Source organism: Dama dama, chromosome 13 (genome assembly GCF_033118175.1).
Source record: "Dama dama isolate Ldn47 chromosome 13, ASM3311817v1, whole genome shotgun sequence".
Lineage (NCBI taxonomy): Eukaryota > Metazoa > Chordata > Mammalia > Artiodactyla > Cervidae > Dama > Dama dama.
The window spans coordinates 34322296-34340739 of record NC_083693.1 but is presented as its reverse complement, the minus strand read 5'-3'; the positions used below and the strand labels follow the sequence as shown (position 1 = coordinate 34340739).

The 18444-nt window shown below is 44.4% G+C and overlaps 1 protein-coding gene and 1 long non-coding RNA gene across 2 annotated transcripts in view; one reads left to right on the top strand and one right to left on the bottom strand.

Annotated features, from left to right (window-relative positions):
* LOC133067852 (uncharacterized) overlaps positions 1 to 4233 on the bottom strand; it is a 13861-nt gene extending 9628 nt beyond the window's left edge. Inside the window, exon 1 of the long non-coding RNA XR_009695420.1 lies at positions 4126 to 4233. This is a non-coding gene — a long non-coding RNA (uncharacterized LOC133067852). The remainder of the gene's footprint in view (positions 1 to 4125) is intronic.
* MTHFS (methenyltetrahydrofolate synthetase) lies at positions 4169 to 18444 on the top strand. Its single transcript, XM_061158838.1, has 3 exons — positions 4169 to 4299; positions 10927 to 11188; positions 17981 to 18444. Exons 1-3 carry the CDS (start codon positions 4180 to 4182, stop codon positions 18202 to 18204), a joined length of 606 nt encoding a protein of 201 aa, XP_061014821.1. The 5' UTR covers positions 4169 to 4179; the 3' UTR covers positions 18205 to 18444.

Here is an 18444-nt window from a genome sequence, read left to right as displayed (position 1 = left end):
AAAGATCCTGCATGTCTCAACAAAGATCAACAAGCCTGAGTGATGATGCAGCCAAATAACTGCCCCCTCCTACTATGTTTATAAAACCATGGGTTCATACTGATACTTCTATTTTTGTGTGTTAGTTCAAATACTGACACTTCTTTTTTTTTTGGCCATATCGCCCAGCATATGGGCTCTTAATAACCCCACCAGGTATTGAACCTGTGCTCCCTGCAGTGGAAGTGCAGAGCCTTAACGACTTGACTGCCAGGGAAGTCCTGGTACCGAGACTTCTAATTACAACATGTTATTTTCTTGGACTCCAAAATCACTGCAGATGGTGACTGAGGCCATGAAATTAAAAGACTCTTGCTCCTTGGAAGAAAAGCTATGACAAACCTAGACAGTGTATTAAAAAGCAGACATCACTTTGCTGACAAAGGTCTGTATAGTCAAAGTTATGGTTTTTCCAGTAGTCACATATGGATATGAGAGTTGGACCATAAAGAAGGCTGAGCGCCAAAGAATGGATACTTTCGAATTGTGGTACTGGAGAAAACTCTTGAGAGTCCCTTGGACAGCAAACAGATCACACCAGTCAATCCTTAAGGAAATAAATCCTGAATATTAATTGGAAGGACTGATGCTGAAGCTCCAATACTTTGGCCACCTGATGCGAAGAGCTGACTCATTAGAAAAGACCCTGATGCTGGAAAAGATTGAAGGCAGGAGGAGAAGGGGATGATAGAGGACGAGATGGTTGGATGGCATCACCAATTCAATGGACATGATTTTGAACAAGCTCCTGGAGGTGGTGAAGGACAGGGAGGCCTGGCATACTGCACTTCATGAGGTCACGAAGAGTCGAATACGACTGAGTGACTGACAATAGCAACAACAATTGCAAACCTGCACTAGAGGGTTCATTCCCCAAGTCTTTCTTTATTTGTAACTTGTTTTTCCAACAGAGAGAAACCTGGCTCTCACTATCCACAATATCTTTCGTTATTGTTCAATTCTAGAATAAAGTCATTTCACAAGTGTTAATATTCATCCCTGTGAAAAACAAATGTACTAACTAGAGTGCAGTATTTTTATAAAGTTATTTTTGTCTTTGGCCTTATGGTATATAGTCAAAATACTCTTTTCCAAAGTTACTTAACTTAGTTCTTTTCTTCTCTACCCACTTCTTTGTGGTTATGTTAATCACTTACATTACAGTTCAGTTTGTTTGTCCCTGCGTGTATTCTAATATTTTGACATCTCTCAACACTTGGCTTGCATGTATATGTATGTAGAACATTATAATGGTTTCAATTTCTCCTAACTCTTATCAACATTTATCTCTGATTTTTTTGACTGTTGACACTCTAGTGCAAAGTGGTATCTCTCTGTGGTTTTGATTTGAATTTTTCTAATGACTAATTATGATCTTTTTAAGTGCTTATTGGTCATTTGGATATTTGATATGAAGAAATGTCTATTCAAGTCCTTTGCTCATTTTTAAATAGGATTATCTTTTTTTCTTAAATTGCTGAGTTTTATGAGTTTTTGTATATTTTAGATACAGGTCTCTTTTAGATATATGACTTGTGAATAGTCTCTCCCATTCTGTAGGCTGTTTTTTCATTTTCTTGATGGTGTCCTTTGATGCACAAATGTTTTTAATTTTGATGAAGTCCAATGTACTTTTCTTGCTTGTGGTTTTGGTGTTATAACTAAGAAACCATTGCCTAATCCAAGGTGATGAAAATTTGTGCCTATGTTTTCTTCCAAGAGTTTCATTTGAGCTTTTATATTTAAGCTTTTTAAAATCTATTTTGAGTTAACTTTTGCATGTAGACATTCAGTTGTCCCAGCATCATTTGTTAGAAAAGACTACACTTTCATTATAGAATTATCTTGGTACTCTTGTAAAAAAACAAAAACAAAAACAAAAAAATGCACAATTGACTATAAATCTAAACACTTATTTCTGGATTCTCAATTCTGTGACATTTTCCTATTTCCCTTTAATCAAACACTGTACTGTCTTGATCATTGCAGGCTTCAATTAAAGTTGGAAAGAGTGAGTTTTCCAACTTTGTTCTTCAAGAGTGCTTTGGTTATTCTGAGTTCCCTGCATTTCCATATGAATTTTAGGACTGGCTTATTGGTTTCTGCAAAAAGGCCAAGTTTGATAGGTATTGCATCGATTCTATAATTTGTGGAGTATTACTATCTTAAAAATACTAAGTCTTTCAATCTACAAACATGGGCTGTCCTTTTGCTTATATAGGTCTTTCTTTCAACAATGCATTTGGCTTTCAGAAGTTTAACACCCTCTTTGTTAAATTTATTAGTAAGTATCTTGTTTTTATGCTGTAGTGGTGGTGGTTTAGCTGTTAAGTCATGTCCAACTATTGTGACCCCATGGACTGTAGCCTGCCAGGCAAGAGCCTGGGATTCTCCAGGCAAGAATACTGGAGTGAGTTGCCATTTCCTTCTCCAGGGGATTTTCCCAACCCAGGAATCGAACATAGGTCTCCTGCACTGCAGGCAGATTCTTTATCAACTAAGCTACAAGGGAAACCCCTGTCGATGCTATAGTAAATGGAACTGTTTTTTAAATGTCAGATTGTTCATTGCTAGCATATAGAAATCTGTATTAATCAGCTTTCTTCAGAGAAGCTGATCCTATAGAATATAAATACATATGCCTTATATTATGTATATTTAATAATGTATCTATTAGCTTTTGATATGTGTATATATATATATATACACTATGGTTTTTTCAGTAGTCACATACAGATGTGAGAGTTGAACCATAAGGAAGGCTGAGCACCAAAGAACTGATGCTTTTGAATTGTGGTGCTGGAGAAAACTCTTCAGAGTCTCTTGGACACTAAGATCAAACCAGTCAATCGTAAAAGAAATAAATACTGAATATTCATTGGAAGGACTGATGCTGAAACTAAAGCTCCAAAACTTTGGCCACCTGATGCAAAGAGCTGACTCACTGGAAAAGACCCTGATGTTGGGAAAGATTGAAGACAAAAGGACAAGGGGGAGGTAGAAGATGAGACAGTTAGGAGCATCTCTGACTCTCTGGGAGATAATGAAGGACAGGGAAGCCTGGTGTGCTGCAATCCATGGGGTGGCAGAATTGGATACTACTTAGCCACTGAGCACACCCAACATATTCTGTTGAGCCAATGATGCCATCCAACCACCTCACCCTTCCAGCTTCTGAAAAAGAAAAAGAGGAAAGCACTGAAACAGTAGGGAAAGGAAGCAGGGCACAACCTTGAACAGAATGACACAGCCCAAGGACACAACATAAATTGATTAGATTAGAACCAAATAGGTCCAAGGTGGCATGTCTCAAGAGATCTTGAGCTGCAAGACCTTGAGCCTCAGTGTAGGCTCATTATAACACATCAGAAAGTAGGTAACACACCCACCAACACCAAGACAAGGCTGACCACAAAGGTCAAAAAGTGGGCAGTGGCCCACTTTCTGGAAATCCCCACCCCTTTCCCAAAATAGCTGGAATAGTCCTCCTACTTATTAGTCTATGAATTTACCCACCCCTATAAAAAGTGACAACCCAGTAACCCCCGAACCCTGAGGCTGCTCTTGCTCTGTGAGCGGGCTCACACTGTGGACTGTCTCCAAATAAATCCACTTCTTACCTTTCACTTCATCTCTCTCTTAATTCTTCCCACAATGAGACATCAAGAACCTGAACTTCTTTAAGACCAGAGGCTAGGTGTAAGATCTCAGTTAACAGATCATGGTTTCTGGTCCCGATCTGAGTTACACAGTTTCAGAGTTATTACAAACAAAAATGGTCGTTTTCCCTTTAGCTAGTAGGACTGCCACGTCATGTGAATTTCTCAACTCCACCTGCCTCTGCTTTTTCAGGCCCCAGTACTGCAGGGGCCGTGGCACCCAGGGAATCGACAGGCCGAGAGGTCAGGCGTGTAGAGCTGTCACCGCTGCAGAGCCAGCGAGCAGCAGGGAAACCCCTTCCCTTCATCTGCTGGGGGTGGGGCGCGCATCGATCGCGAAGGCGGTACGACGCCGGGTCGCCAGGGCGGGAGGCGTGGTGCACCCGGGGCCGGAAGCGGAGGGGGTGGGGGGCGCGGCCAGACCCACCCTTGGGCCGGCGAACCTCGCGGAGTGCGGCCTGGGGCTGGATCGCACCAGGAGATGGCGGCAGCGGTGGCCGTGAGCGGCGCCAAGCGGAGCCTGCGGGCCGAGCTGAAGCAGCGTCTGCGGGCGCTAAGCGCTGAGGAGCGGCTGCGCCAGTCCCACCTCTTGGCCCAGAAGGTGAGAGACCACGACGACAGCCACCTCCGCGCCGGGGCTGCAGCTGGGCGACGCCAGACCTGCGGATCTGCGCAGGCGCGGCCCTTTTGGGCGCGCGCACGTCCGCCCGCCGCGCGCACGTTCGCTGAGCGCACGCGTGCCATGTCCCCGTGAGCGCGCGCGAGTCCCACTGTGGGTGTCGGGGTGCTGTTGGGCACAGTGTGGCGGGAATCAGCGCGGCGTGGAGAGTTATGAGCCTTGTGAGGGAGAGGGTGGAGGTGGGTGACAGGGTGCTGAGGCAAGAGCAGCGTGAGAACAGAAAGATCTGGAGGGCGGGACCACCTGGGTCCAAGGTGCCTTTAGTGACGCTTAAAGAATTATAGGGACTTCCGATGGTTACGACTGCGGACCTCCCAATGCAGGGGCCACGGGTTTGATCTCTGGTCTTGGAGAACTAAGATCCTTCACGCTTCGTGATGTGGCCGGAAAAAAAAAGTTATGAGAAAGAGTCCATAGCAGTAAAATGACCAGAGAAAGATACAGTTACTTCAGAGGAGCAAGTGCAAAATAGGGTGCAGAGATGCTCAAGGATGGAAGCCCTTTGGGGCCTGTGGAGGGCTGGGCCCTGTCTCCGTGGCCTCGGGCCTATCCTTCTATGACGCTGTAGGTGAACGTTAAGTACATTTTTGAATTAATGGCAGAAAGAACTGATTCTCATACTCAGTCTGCTCAAGAAGATAGGAAGCAAGAGAGAGAGGGAACGGATTCCGGTTTCCTGTTTCTTGGTTTTGGTGCCTCCAGTTTGTTACTTTCGCGGACTAACTTGCTATACATTGATACTTTGTTCATGTGATGATACCAGTTTCTCTTATCAGTAAAACGGTCGACAGATCCTGTCCCAGCGGCATGTGCCAAAGGTGTCTGTGAGACTGGTTTTTGTTGGACACCAGAGGGGGGGAAAAAATGAGTGTCCTGTGAATAACTAAATAAATATTAGTGATTCTGTGTCAAACTAGTGATCCGTCTTCCTCAACATGCGGATGTTATATTTGGATGTTATCAGGATGTTAATATACCAATGTTATATTTGGTAAATATATTTGTTAAATTAGCTTCTTTGCCTTGATGTGCCTTGAAATTAGATGTGCCATAAGAATTTCCTAATTACCCTTCACTATTCTACCATCCATTAGTTTCTCAAATTCAAAGTTCCTATGGTTTAAAACAGTAAAGTGAATACAAGCATTTCATTCCACTCTTTGTGTATATAGGTGTGCATGAGGGGTGTGCTCTATGCAGATGTTAGTTTCTTCAAACTCAGTATTTTTAGCGATTTTGAGGAAGGCATTGGTTGCTTTAGTGAATGTAGAGACGCATACCATCTTATCCTTACTCTCTAGGTGCTTAAATTTTAGCTAATTAATTCACATATACTGAACCCTTTGTTGTTTAGTCACTAAGGCATGTTTGACTTTTGTGATCCCATGGACTGTAGCACACCAGGCTCCTCTGTCCATGGAATTTTTCCGGCAAGAATACTGGTGTGGGTTGCTGTTTCCTTCTTCAGGGGATCTCCCCGGACCAAGGATCAAACCCATGTCTCCTTCACTGGAGGAGCCATCAGGCTTTACCACTGAGCCACCAGGGAAGCCCATTTTGAACCCTACTGTGGCCCATACTTAGCCATGTGCTTGGTTATAGGATGAAAAAGATAGGATTGTTGATCTAAAGGAGCAGTCTGAAAGAAGAAACAGGCATGTGAATAAAGAATTCCAGTACTTTCAGATAATCTGGATCTGGTGAACATCAACTGTAGAATTATAACTTAGGGGAGGGGGACTCAGAAGGCTTTCGTTCTATATGGAGATGTTTGAGATGTTTTTCGTAGTACAAGATGAATTTTGTCAGGTGAAGGGAAGGTAGGATGAATGAACATGTACCGGAATAATTTGGCAAGAGAAGGAAAGGCACAGTTGAACATGGATTTTGGAGCTCTGCAGATCTGGATTAAATCTGGCTACACTGCATTTTAGCTGCCTAGGGCCTTGGACAAATCCCTTAATCATTCTGAGCCTCTGGTTCCTTATCTGTAAAAGGGATAATGCCATCCTTGCAAGACCTATTATGAGGATTATATAAGTGGCTAAGGGATGTATTGATAAATCCTGTAGGAAGAGAATATTGGCAGCACTTTTGGAATATAGGTTGGGGATGGAAGAATGAGGAAAAAATATATGGAGGGCAGTAAGGGGCTGTTGTGATAGTTTAGATGAGAGATAATAAAGCTATAAACAAGGGTGTGGATGGTGAAGCTGAGTGGAAAAAGGCAGGTGAATGGGAGACTATGCAGTGAGACCCAGCAGGATTGGGCAATTAATTGGATGACATTAGAAAGTACTGGGAATGGGGAGTCACTTATGATTTCAGAATTTAGAGCTGGAGGTAAAGGTTTATTTATTTACTTTTTAATACTTATTTATTTGGCTGTGTTGGGTCTTAGTTGAGGTACATGGGCTTAGTCGCTCCCCAGCATGTGGGATCTTAGCTCCCTAACCAGGGATTGAACCTGCTTTCCCTGGATTGCAAGGTGGATTTTTAAATACTGGACCACCAGGGAAGTCCTGATAAAGGGTTTTTAACATTACTAGGTGCAAGGAATATAGGTGTTGGAGTGGATTTTGGAGGGGCATGGGGAAAATAAAGATGAGTTCAGTTTGGTTTCTTTGTCTTATGGTAGATTAGAAACAAAACACTCGAGGTGGGAATAGGAGCCATATAGAGACAGGACCACTGCTAGTAGTACACTTACAGCTGAGCACTAGCATCTGAGGAGAGACCCACAACTCTCAGTAATAAATACACTTGAGCCCATATACCCAGATGTACTCATATAAGACGTCGATTTCATAACCAAAGATTTCATAACTTACTGTATATGATGAACTCCAGTATTTTCTATTTCATTTGCTGATTATAACTCACTGTTGTTTCATGACCAACCCATGGATCAAGGCCCAAAATATCAACGTAATGGGACTAGAACAGTGATTTGCCATAATGTGTGTTCAATACAATAAAGGCATTAAATGATGTCTTTCTCCAATAATTTTAAAATAGGCATATTCTTATTGACACAGAAATTTTTAGAAAATAATTTAGAACTGTTACCAGAAAATGATATATAGTAAAGAAATTAAACTTTATGCTGTAGTTTGACTTCTCAGCAAATAAGATGAGGAAATGAGTGCCCAGTACTCATTTTATCTGACATCCTATGTGCCAATTTCTTTCTTTTTTAAAAAATATTTATTTATTTGACTGTGCTGGGACTGCTTCCCTGGTGGCTCAGATGTTAAAGAATCTGCCTGCAATGCGGGAGACCTGGGTTCGATCCCTGGGTTGGGAAGATCCCCTGGGGAGGAGGGCATGGCAACCCACTCCAATATTCTTGACTGGAGAATCCCCATGGACAGAGGAGCCTGACAGGCTACAGTCCATAGGGTCGCAAAGAGTTGGACAGAAGTGAGTGACTAAGCACACAGGAGGAACTTAGTTACAGCAGGTGGAATCTAGTTCCCTGACCAGGGATGGAACCCAGGACCCTTGCATTGGGAACACAGAGTCTTAGCCCCTGGACCAACATGGAAGTCCCACTTCTGAATTGTTTTAATTTTGGTAATCTTAATTTCCAAGTATTTAAAAAAATTCTCTGCTTTCTTTCCAAAGCAGCCTTTTGCCCTATAGATACATCTGCCTTCTTGAACTTGTCTGAGAAGACTAATTAGAATTAAAAAAAAAAAAAAAAAATCCATGTTCTCTGAATTATAATTATCTGTTTCCTGCTGGATCACTCCCCTCACCTCCCCTTTTAAAAAATCCTTCTAAAAAAAAAAAAATCCTTCTAATTAAGTATTTGGCTTTCTAAAATATTTGATCAACCTTTATTGTCTGTACATATTTATGAATGAGGGTGTGATCACTAAAATGGGGATTTCCTTTGCTTTTAGTAGTCACTTTGGAATTCTGTGGTAAGAACGGATTCTTGTCTGACCTATATCCTTGTTCTCCCAGTGTTGTAATCTGTTGCTCTTATCTGTAAATACTGTCCTATCCAGGGCTTTTCTGGTGGCTTAGTAGTAAAGAACCCATCTGAAAATGCAGAAGATGCAGGTTCCATCCCTGGGTGGGAAAGATCCCCTGGAGAAGGAAATGGCAACCCACTCCAGTATTCTTACCTAGGAAATCCCATGAACAGAGGAGCCTGCCATGCTACAGTCCATGGGGTTGCAAAAGAATTGGACAGGACTGAGCACTTATGTGCACGCATGTGTGTGTGCACATAAATGAGATTTGAGGAAGAAAGGTAAGTGTGTATACACAGTCTCACACTGAATTTTAACTGATGTTTGTTACTGCTTGTTCAGGTTTTGATTTTCTATGTTCTGCTTTAAAGAGCCCAAGACAGACACTTAACTTTCCCAGAAAGTAGTTGGGTGCCAAAAGCCTCAGGTCTGCCCAGTATGCAGGTCTCACAGTTCCATTTGCTTTGCCCACTTCGGGCCTGATAACAGCTTTGTAACTGCTCAGAAAGATGGAGTTAGCTTCCTTCCTTGGCACTGGTTTGGTGTGCTTTGTCTGCTTAACTCTGTCCCTTTTTTTTTTTTTTTCTTTTTTTTTTTTAACTCTGTCCCTTTTTATTAGGAATAACTGGACACTGTGCCTGTGTCTTTCTGGCACTCATATGTATAAGCCACCTTTGCAGTCACTTTTCCTTCTTAGCTCGGAGAACAGGGCAGACCAGAAGGGAGCTGAGGGCTAACTTCAGAGACTGGGGATGTTCTGGGATTATTAACATTTCTATAGTGAGCAATGCTCAGCCCATTGCTCCTGCTTCTTGTTAAACTGAGCACAAAAGAATGCTTTCACCCAGGCCCTCCTTCTTATTAACACAACTTGGCACTCATAGGTCCTCCAGGATCCCCCATCTTCCATCTTTGTGAACACTTTTATTTTTTATATTATTAAAAAAATTATTTTTGGTGCACCTACTAACCCTAAATATTCATTGGAAGGAATAATGCCCAAGCTGTTGCTCCAATACTTTGGCCACCTGATGTGAAGAGCCGACCCATTGGAAAAGACTCTGATGCTGGGAAATATTGAGGACAGGAGGAGAAGGGGGACAACAGAGGATGAGATGGTTGGATGGCATCACCGACTCAATGGACCTAAGTTTGAGCAAACTCTGGGAGATGGTGAAGGACAGGGAAGCCTGGTGTGTCCACGGGGTTGCAAAGAGTTGGACACGACTGAGCAGCAACAACTGTGGCATGTGGGATTTTAGCTGCCCGACCAGGGATCAACCCTTGCCCTGTGCAGTGGAAGTCTTAACCATTGGACCATCAGAGAAGTCCTGGTCTTTGTTAACATTTTAACATTCATTTGAATAGAAGAGCTTTAGCAATTGGGAGGGACCTGGGTAGTGCCAACAGAATTGTATGGCATGTCGTCTGCACCAGGGAGTTTATAGACTGGCTAGGATGCTCTGTTTAGGACACACAAAACAATGAATAATTGACTTACAGCAGCAGCACATAGCTGTTAGGTTGTTTAGTGACTCTACACATAGTAAGGGTTCTGCAGAAGTCAGGAAAAGTTAGGACTTGAATTGGGCTTAAGTGGTGGAATTTGAGAGGAGAGAAGGCTGACAATCTAGGGAGTAAGGAAACTTGTGCTGGTTGGGGATTGGGGGGTGGCTTCCCTGGTGGTCCAGTGCCTAAGACTATGTGCTTCCAATGTAGGGGGCTGGGTTCCATCCCTGGTCAGGGAAATAGATCCCACATGCTACAACTAAATACTAAATATCCCACATGTTGCAAGTAAGATCTGATGCAGTCAAATAAATAAATATTAAAACAATGACAACAACAGCCACAGAGGGAAAAAAAACAAGCTTGTAGGAGCCAAGGTTCAGAGTTAAAGCAGAGACTCTCAGGGAAAGAGGGAAGTCTGCTACAATGGGCACTACACACCTCCCTCCTAATTGCTAAAGCTCTTCTATTCAAATGAATGTTAAAATGTTAACAAAGACAAGGACTTCCCTGTGGTCCAGTGGTGGTGGTCAAGTTTGGAATTTTCCATATTTTTAGACAGCAGGGTCCCACCGTGACCTTTTAATGAAGTTTTGCATCTGCTAGAGTAGGAAGAGATCTGGGAAGATTGAGGGCAAAAGGAGAATGGGCCAGCAGAGGATGAGATGGTTATATAGCATCACCGACTCAGTGGGCATGAATCTGAGCAAACTCTGGGAGATAGTGGAGGGCAGGGGAGTCTGGCGTGCTGCAGTCCATGGGGTCCCAAAGAGTCAGACACGACTTAGAGATTCAACAACAATAACAAAGAGTAGATGTGCCAGAGAGGCATTAAGGGATCAGAGAAGTAAGCGCTGGGTCCAGAAGTACGAGTCGGGCTTCAGGATGCAATATTATTTGACATATTTTATCACTCCACTGTTTGTATGTGTGTTTTTGGTTAAAGAGTTTGGAGAAGTCTGAGAGAAAAGGGAGGAAGTGTTAAACCTGTTAAGGGGAGCCACTTGTTTTAAAAGTATCATCTGGGAAAATTTAACTGCCATCATTTCTCGCTTAGGTGTTTACCCATAGTGAATATCAGAAGTCCAAAAGGGTGTCCATCTTTCTGAGCATGCCAGATGAAATTGAGACAGAGGAGATCATCAAGGACATTTTCCGACAAGGCAAAACCTGCTTTATCCCGCGATACCAGTTGCAGAGCAATCACATGGATATGGTGAAGTTAGCATCGCCAGAGGAGATCGCTTCACTGCCCAGAACTTCCTGGAACATTCAGCAGCCCGGGGAGGATGCGGTCCTGGAGGAGGCCTTGTCAACAGGTGAGCGTTACAATGTTAGAACTGCCACCTTAGGATGCTGTCCTGCTGCGCTGGCTGTTAGAACTCTGATCTGCTTGTCGTGGTCGAGTCGGGAGGGTCACTTTTTCTACAGGGATGAATGTGCATTTCACTTACGTTCCAAGCCACCCACCTAACCTGACTTAGGGTGAGATGCCCTCTGTGACATGTCAACTGTAATAGTGAAGTATCAAGATATTGTTAGGGGCTTCCCTGGAAGCTCAGTTGGCAAAGAATCCGTCTACGATGCAAGAAGACCTGGGTTCGCACCCTGGGTCAGGAAGATCCCCTGGGAAAAGAAATGGCAACCCACTCCACCTTTCTTGCTTGGAGAATCCCATGGACAGAGGAGCCTGACGGACTGCAGTCCATGGGGTCACAAAGAGTCAGACATGACTGAGTGACTAAGCAGGACGAAGGTATTGTTCCTTTTCACAGACTGTTGCCCTGAACTTCTGGGTTGGATAATACATTTTTCCTAAATAATACTTTGTTTCCCAGGACTTCCCTGGAGGTCCAGTGTTTAAGAACCCGCCTTCCAATGCAGGGGATGCAGGTTCAATCACTGGTTGGGAAACTGAGATCCCACATGTCTTGGGGCAAATAAACCCTCCAGCTGTAGGAAGAACCCTTGTGCTTCAGCAAAGACCCAGCGCAGCCAAATTAAAAAAAAAAAACCTGCATTCTCCGTGGTTTCAGTTGCAATCTGTCTGGTAATTAGTGAGTGAGTAAAGTCTCTCAGTTGTGTCCAACTCTTTGCGACCCCATTAACTGTAGGCTCCTCCATCCATGGAATTTTCCAGCCAAGAATACTGGAGTGGGTTGGCATTTCCTTCTCCGGATCTTCCCGTCCCAAGGATTGGACCCAGGTCTCCCACATTGTAGGCAGATACTTTACCATCTGAGCCACCAGGGAAGTCCACCAGGGAAGTCTGGTCATGAGTACGTTATTATTAATGCTGTAAGCATTTGTGTCTCCAGCACAGACTTGTCAACTACTTGGGCGTCACATGGTCATATCACACACAACATGTTTCAAAGTGAATCATGCTCCCTCATGCCTCCTGTCTTGTGTTTCTCATAGTGTATTGTACGATCACTCACCCAGTTGACCACGTCAGAAGTCTCAAGATCACCCTTGATTCTTCTCTTTCTCGCATGTTCCATGTGTGGCCCATTGCCAACTCCTGGTGATTTTACTTGTTGTTCAGTCACTAAGTTGTGTCCAACTCTTTGTGACCCCATGGACTGCAGCCCGACAGACTTCTCTGTTCATGAGATTTCCCAGGCAAGAATTCTGGAGTGGGTTCCCATTTCCTTCTCCTGGGGATCTTCCTGATCCAGGGATTGAACCCAGGTCTCCTGCATTGGCAGATAGGTTCTTTACTACTGTGCCACCAGGGAAACCCCTGAGGATTAATACTTATTGAATCTATCCACTTCTCTCTTATCCCACTGCAGTCCAAGCCACTATCCCCCCTTGTCTGGGTTATAATAGCCTCCCAACTCTTCTTCCTATCCACGCCTTGTATTCTGTCCTCCCTCTCAGTCATATTATTTATATAGTCATTGCAACAAGATTTCTGAAATGCAAAGTTGACTTCTTCTCTCCCCAGTTTAAAGTCTTTCATTGACTTTCTGCTGCCCTTACTTTGAAGTAAACATTCCTTAACAAGATTCTTCCTGGACTTCCCTGGAGGTCCAGTGGTTTAGATGCTACCTTCCAGTGTAAGGGGTGCAGGTTAGATCCCTGGTGAGGGAACTAAGGTCCCACATGCTGCAAGGTATGACCAAAAAAATAAAAATGAAACAAAAAATCCAAGGGTCTTCCTGATTGAGCCTTGCTATTCTTTCCATTTGTACATCTTTCTACTCCCTTACTTTATCATCTGAATTCCAGCCCACTCTGAATCTCTTTCAGTTCCCCAATCCTATTTAAAAAAAAATTGAAATATAGTTGCTTTACAATATTGTATTAGTTTTAGGTGTGTAGCAAAGTGATTCAGTCATACATATGTTACATATATGTATTTTTTCCATTGTTGTCCATTAAAAGTTATTTTAAGATTTTGAACATAGTTTCCTGTGCTATATAGTAAATCCTTGTTGCTTATCTATTTTATGAATAGTAATTTGTGTCTGTTAGTCCTATACTCCTAATTTATCCAAACCTGTTTCCCCCGTTTTGTTTTCTGTGTCTGTGAGTCTGTTTCTATTTTGTATGTAGATTCATTTGTATTATTTTTTTAGGTTCCACATACAAGTGAGATCATGTAACATTTGATAATATATCCATCCATGATGGGCTTTGCCAGTGGCTCGGTAAAGAATCTGCTTGCAATGCAGGAGCCACAGGAGACATGGGTTGGATCCCTGGGTCAGTCAAGAAGATCCTCTGGAGGAGGAAATGACAACCCACTGCAGTATTATTGCCTGGAGAATCCCATGGACAGAGGAGCCTGGTGGGCTACCGTCCATGGAGCCACAAAAGAGGTGGACATGACTGAGCGACTAAACAACAATAATAGCATATCTTGTACCCTGCACCCGCAACTCCTCTGCACCACTGGCTCTAAGGTGCCTGTTCTTGTCCTCTATCCTCTGTCCGTTTGACTGAGGTCACCTGTGCCTTTCAGCAGCAGGAGCAGCGTATGCTGTGGAATTGCGATCCACCTGGACTGCAAGCCCTCAGCTTCATTTCTTATGAGCTGAATGCCTTCAAGGAGCAGTTAAACCTCTCTGAGCACTGTGTATGTATCTTTCTTCAGGGGATGGTAGTAATGCTTGCCCTCCTGCCTCACCAGGTACATGAACTGATCAGCTTATGTGATTCATCCTTCTGTCCCAGGGGTATAGAATGGTGCCTGCCACATTGTAGACACTTCACAAATGTTAGCTTCTGTGCTTCTTCTCTTCTAGAAGGTGGACTTTGGATAAGAGTCAGATGTTGCATAGGATGATCTGAACAGGTAGCTACTTGAATATAGTCAGGAAACTTAGATAACAAGAGATGTCTTATTTTATCTTTTACTCTCATTCTTCCTTTCATAGTAAATAGAACTGAGATCAGCATCTTTCTGGGGAACCACAAAAACTGTTCCCAGAGGTAGGAGAAAGGATTCTGTCTGCTTAATGGACCATGGGCACCTCGCAGTGTAGGATATGAGCTGATCACACCAGACTGCATGGGCAGGGATAGCTGGATGGACATTTCACTGTGGTCCGTAAGGACTGTTATAATAGAGAAATTGATGAAAAGATTAAACATGTGCACACTGCTATATTTAAAATGGATAACCAACAAGGACCTACTGTACAGCACAGGGAACTCTGCTGAATGTTATGTGGCACCCTGGATGGGAGGGGAGTTTGGGGGAGAATGGATACATGTATATGTATGGCTGAGTCCCTTCTCTCTTCACCTGAAACTATCAAACTATCACAACATTGTTCATCGACTATACCCCAAAACAAAATAAAAAGTTAAAAAAAAAGATTATTTGCAGACATGGAAAATAGCATCCCAAGAGCAAAAGCAGGAAGTCATGGGGCAGACGTGTGGGACAAGGAATCTATCCATTTATCTAGGATCGCCCAAGTGTAATGGGAGATGCTATGGGCGAGGTGATTGGGTGAGAGTGTTGTGGCTGTGCCCCCAGTTAAGGATGTGGATGTTACCTTTAGGAGATTGTTATTGACGGAGAGTTTTGGGACATAGGGAGTCATGGTGAAAGATGGATTTGGACCAGCAGGGCCTGGAGCTGGGATGACAGTTGGAATTCCAGGAGAAATGGCATCTTCAAAAAGTTGAGCTGAGGTTTCTGGCAGGATACAGAGCGGGCATGGAGAAGTTTATCAAGTTCCTGTAGAGGATTTTGTGGGAGCTGTGGCCATGACACTGAACTTAGCAAGCTAAGAGCAAGGAGAAAGAGAGAGAAGGTTATGCATAGGATGTGTTGAAAGGAATGTTAGAAAGCTCCGTTTAACTGCTGGACTCTCACACTTACTGTTTTCAGCTTTCTCTTTAGTATTAAAAGGAGTCCTCTGGCCAAGCTGATTATATTGTCCTACAAAACCCAGGATGGACAGTCTGAGTTCAGAGCATCCTAAGAGGTGTCTGTGGCCTAGCTGCTGCCTCCTTGGCCAGAGGTAAAAAGGATGTTTTGTGAAGGTGAACTGAATCCTCAGTGCCTAGCATGTACTTTCAGTCTCAAGAATAAATCAAGGCCTTTAGAGAATCCTCTTTCCTCATTTTTTTTCAGGGCCTAGTTCTTAGGCTTTTATTTTTTTGCCAGGGTGCGGGGGAGTGTTGACGAAGATTGTACAGCTCAGCGTCTGCCCCATCTCCCAAAGTTGACCTTACCCTGCCAATTCCCTTGTTGCTGACTCTGATGATAGTGTCCTGTCTGCACCTTACTGTCCTTTTTTCCAGCTCCTGACGTTGTTTCCACTTCCTTCTACGGGAAACTCTTTCGTTATGTTCTGTGACGTGGGTCCGCAAAGGAACGGAGGAAAAGATGTGTGCAGGTGTGTTCTGGGCGTAATGACAGAGCTGAACTCTAAGCTCAGGAGGAGGACTTGGAGGGGGCGGAGTCTAAGCCAGAAGTCACTGTGATTTCTGAGAGAGATGAGCAGAACAGGGACAGGGAGGGAAGGTGACGGTCAGTGGCCAGAGCCCTATAGCAAGTTGGGATTAGGGTAGATGAGCAGGTTTCCTCAAGAAGGTCATGCCTGTCATTGGAGGTATGCTCAGCCAGGTTTTGGCAGGCAGGGGTTGGCAGGTGTGCTGAGTGCCCAGGAGAAGCTGAGTTCATCTCGCAGTTCCGCAGGCAGTCAGAGCAGCTGCTGATAGTGGGGGGCCAGCCTGGCTGGCAGTGTGAACACCTCTACCCTGACCAGCCCATTCCAGAGAATTCATGGCTCCCAGCCCTTGCTGGTACATCTTTGCCAGGAACGCTGCATGCGTGGTCAGTCCCTGCTAAGCTGGAGGTCACTTGGATCCCCCCAGGACAGCCCTCAGAAGGCTGAGGCTCGATACAGGATGGCCACCAGGTAGACGGCTGGGTTGGGTGTGTTCTGCTGCTTGTGAGCAGCGCTGGTGTGTCCGGCTCCCCGCCAGGGGCTGGAGGGTCACTCCCTGGACTCACAGAGTCCACGGAGCTCCTCATGACCTTTGTGGCCTTCTGCACTCCTCTAACTGTGGACAGCTTTTTGTAACTTTGAAGACCCTGCCCTCCTCTCTGAGCCCTGTGGTGATAACACTGTGGCCATTTCTGGTCCTTGTGTCCCTGGGAGAGTTCCGGCCAGAGGACCAACCACGGGACCCCATCTGGTACCTTCGGAATGTTCCTGAATAGGTCAAAGGTCGTATTCACGTGAATCCAGGAAAGCAGGACAATTTGGCCTCCCTGCTTCTGTAAGAGGGGAGATGAAAAGGGTCAGCTTGGCCCTCCTAACAGCTCACCCTACTGCTGCTCGTCGACTTTGACAAGAGCTCTGTCCTTCCTGATTTCCCTCTGACCCTCTCCCACTCTGCCAGTTGTCAGTGCACTAGGACATTGGCTCCCAAACTTGGCAGGAGTGTGTGTAGGGTCATCTGTATGCTTAGAGAAAGAAATTAAGAGAAAAAGGACTTCTTAGGCCCTATCCTTGGAGATTCTCTTTATCTTCTTTAACATTTATTTTTATTTATTTGGCTGTGCCAGGTCTTAGTTGTGGCATGTGGGATCTTTAGTTGAGCCATGTGAACTCTTAATTGTGGCTCGTGGGATCTAGTTCTCTGACCAGAGATAGAATCCAGGGCACCTGTGTAGAGATAGCAGCCTCTCAGCCACTGGACCACCAGGGAGGTCTTGAGATTTTCTTTAACTAGGTGTGGCTAGGGCCTGGGAATCTGGCATTTTCATACATGTATACATGAAAAATGGAGAAGGGCATGGCAATCCGTGCCAGTATTCTTGCCTGGAGAATCCCATGGACAGAGGAGCCTGGCAGGCTACAGTCTGTGGGATCGCAGAGTCAGACACGACTGAAGCAAATTTAGCATGCATACTTGAAAGAACTGCCAGAGGATGGATGATGGGCTTACTAGTTGCTGAGTAATTTTTATTTCTTTCTTTGTCTTTTTAGTTTTTCCAGAATTTCTACAGTGATCGTGTATTTCATTAAAAGTCATAGAAGAAATAGACATCATTTATCAATCCTTATATACATTACCATGTGTGAACTAGCTAGTGGGAAGCTGCTGTGTAGCACAGGGAGCTCAGCTTGGTGCTCTGTGATGACCTCGAGGGGTGAGGGTAGGAGATCCAAGCGGGAGCGGACATATGTAAACATATAGCTGGTTCACTTTGCTGTACAGAGAAACTAACACAACATCGTAAAGCAACTGTACTCCAAAAAAGAAAAAGGACGTCGTTGAAAAACAAAAACCAGATCGGGAAGTGATCAGTCTTTTCCTGCCCACATTGGACATTGTGTCATGGTAGGGCCCGAGGAGAAAGATGGGTGGGTTGTTACTGACGTCTTGCACCTTGATAATGAACTCCAGTGGGGGCTCCGGGGGTCAATTGGCGGTCTGATCCACGGCTTGGGCCAGTAGCACGTACTGTGCCTTCCCCTCCTGGCCCAGGCTCTTGGTGACACGGATATTGCCTGTGGCCTCATCAATCACAAATACAGTAGCTGCCCCCTCTCCGGTCAGTGGGTACCTGGTGTGGCCCTTGCCCCTGTCCATATTAACCTTCCTTATAAATTTGCTCCTCTTTTCCACAGGGGGACTTGACCTCATCTTCATGCCGGGTCTCGGGTTCGACAAACAGAGCAACCGTTTGGGACGGGGCAAGGGCTACTATGACGCCTACCTGAAGCGCTGTCTGCAGTCCCAGGATATGAAACCCTACACTCTGGCCTTGGCTTTCAAAGAGCAGATCTGCCTCCAGGTCCCGGTGGATGAGAACGATGTGAAGGTAGATGAAGTGCTTTACGAAGACTGCTGAGCATCTTTGGCTCTGACGACCGCAGCTGAATAATCAAGGTTATGTGCCAGAAAAAAGTCGATTATATGTATTTTCTCTTTGTCAGAAATTAGTAGAAATTGCACACTAATGTGAATATGGGCTATATTGTTTTTAACGTAAGATACACCTAACATGAAACCAGTTTTAAAAATCAATAGCCTTGTGTGTAATAGAACATTGATTAAAACAGAGGCTATCACTGTGTGATTTTCAATTTAA

What these genes read in the sequence shown, in the direction of transcription:
- MTHFS (XM_061158838.1), top strand. Translation starts at nt 4,180, where the DNA reads ATGGCGGCAGCGGTGGCCGTGAGCGGCGCCAAGCGGAGCCTGCGGGCC. An exon ending in CCCACCTCTTGGCCCAGAAG is followed by an intron (nt 4,300 to 10,926) that starts GTGAGAGACCAC and finishes TTTCTCGCTTAG; the next exon opens with GTGTTTACCCATAGTGAATA. An exon ending in GGAGGAGGCCTTGTCAACAG is followed by an intron (nt 11,189 to 17,980) that starts GTGAGCGTTACA and finishes TCTTTTCCACAG; the next exon opens with GGGGACTTGACCTCATCTTC.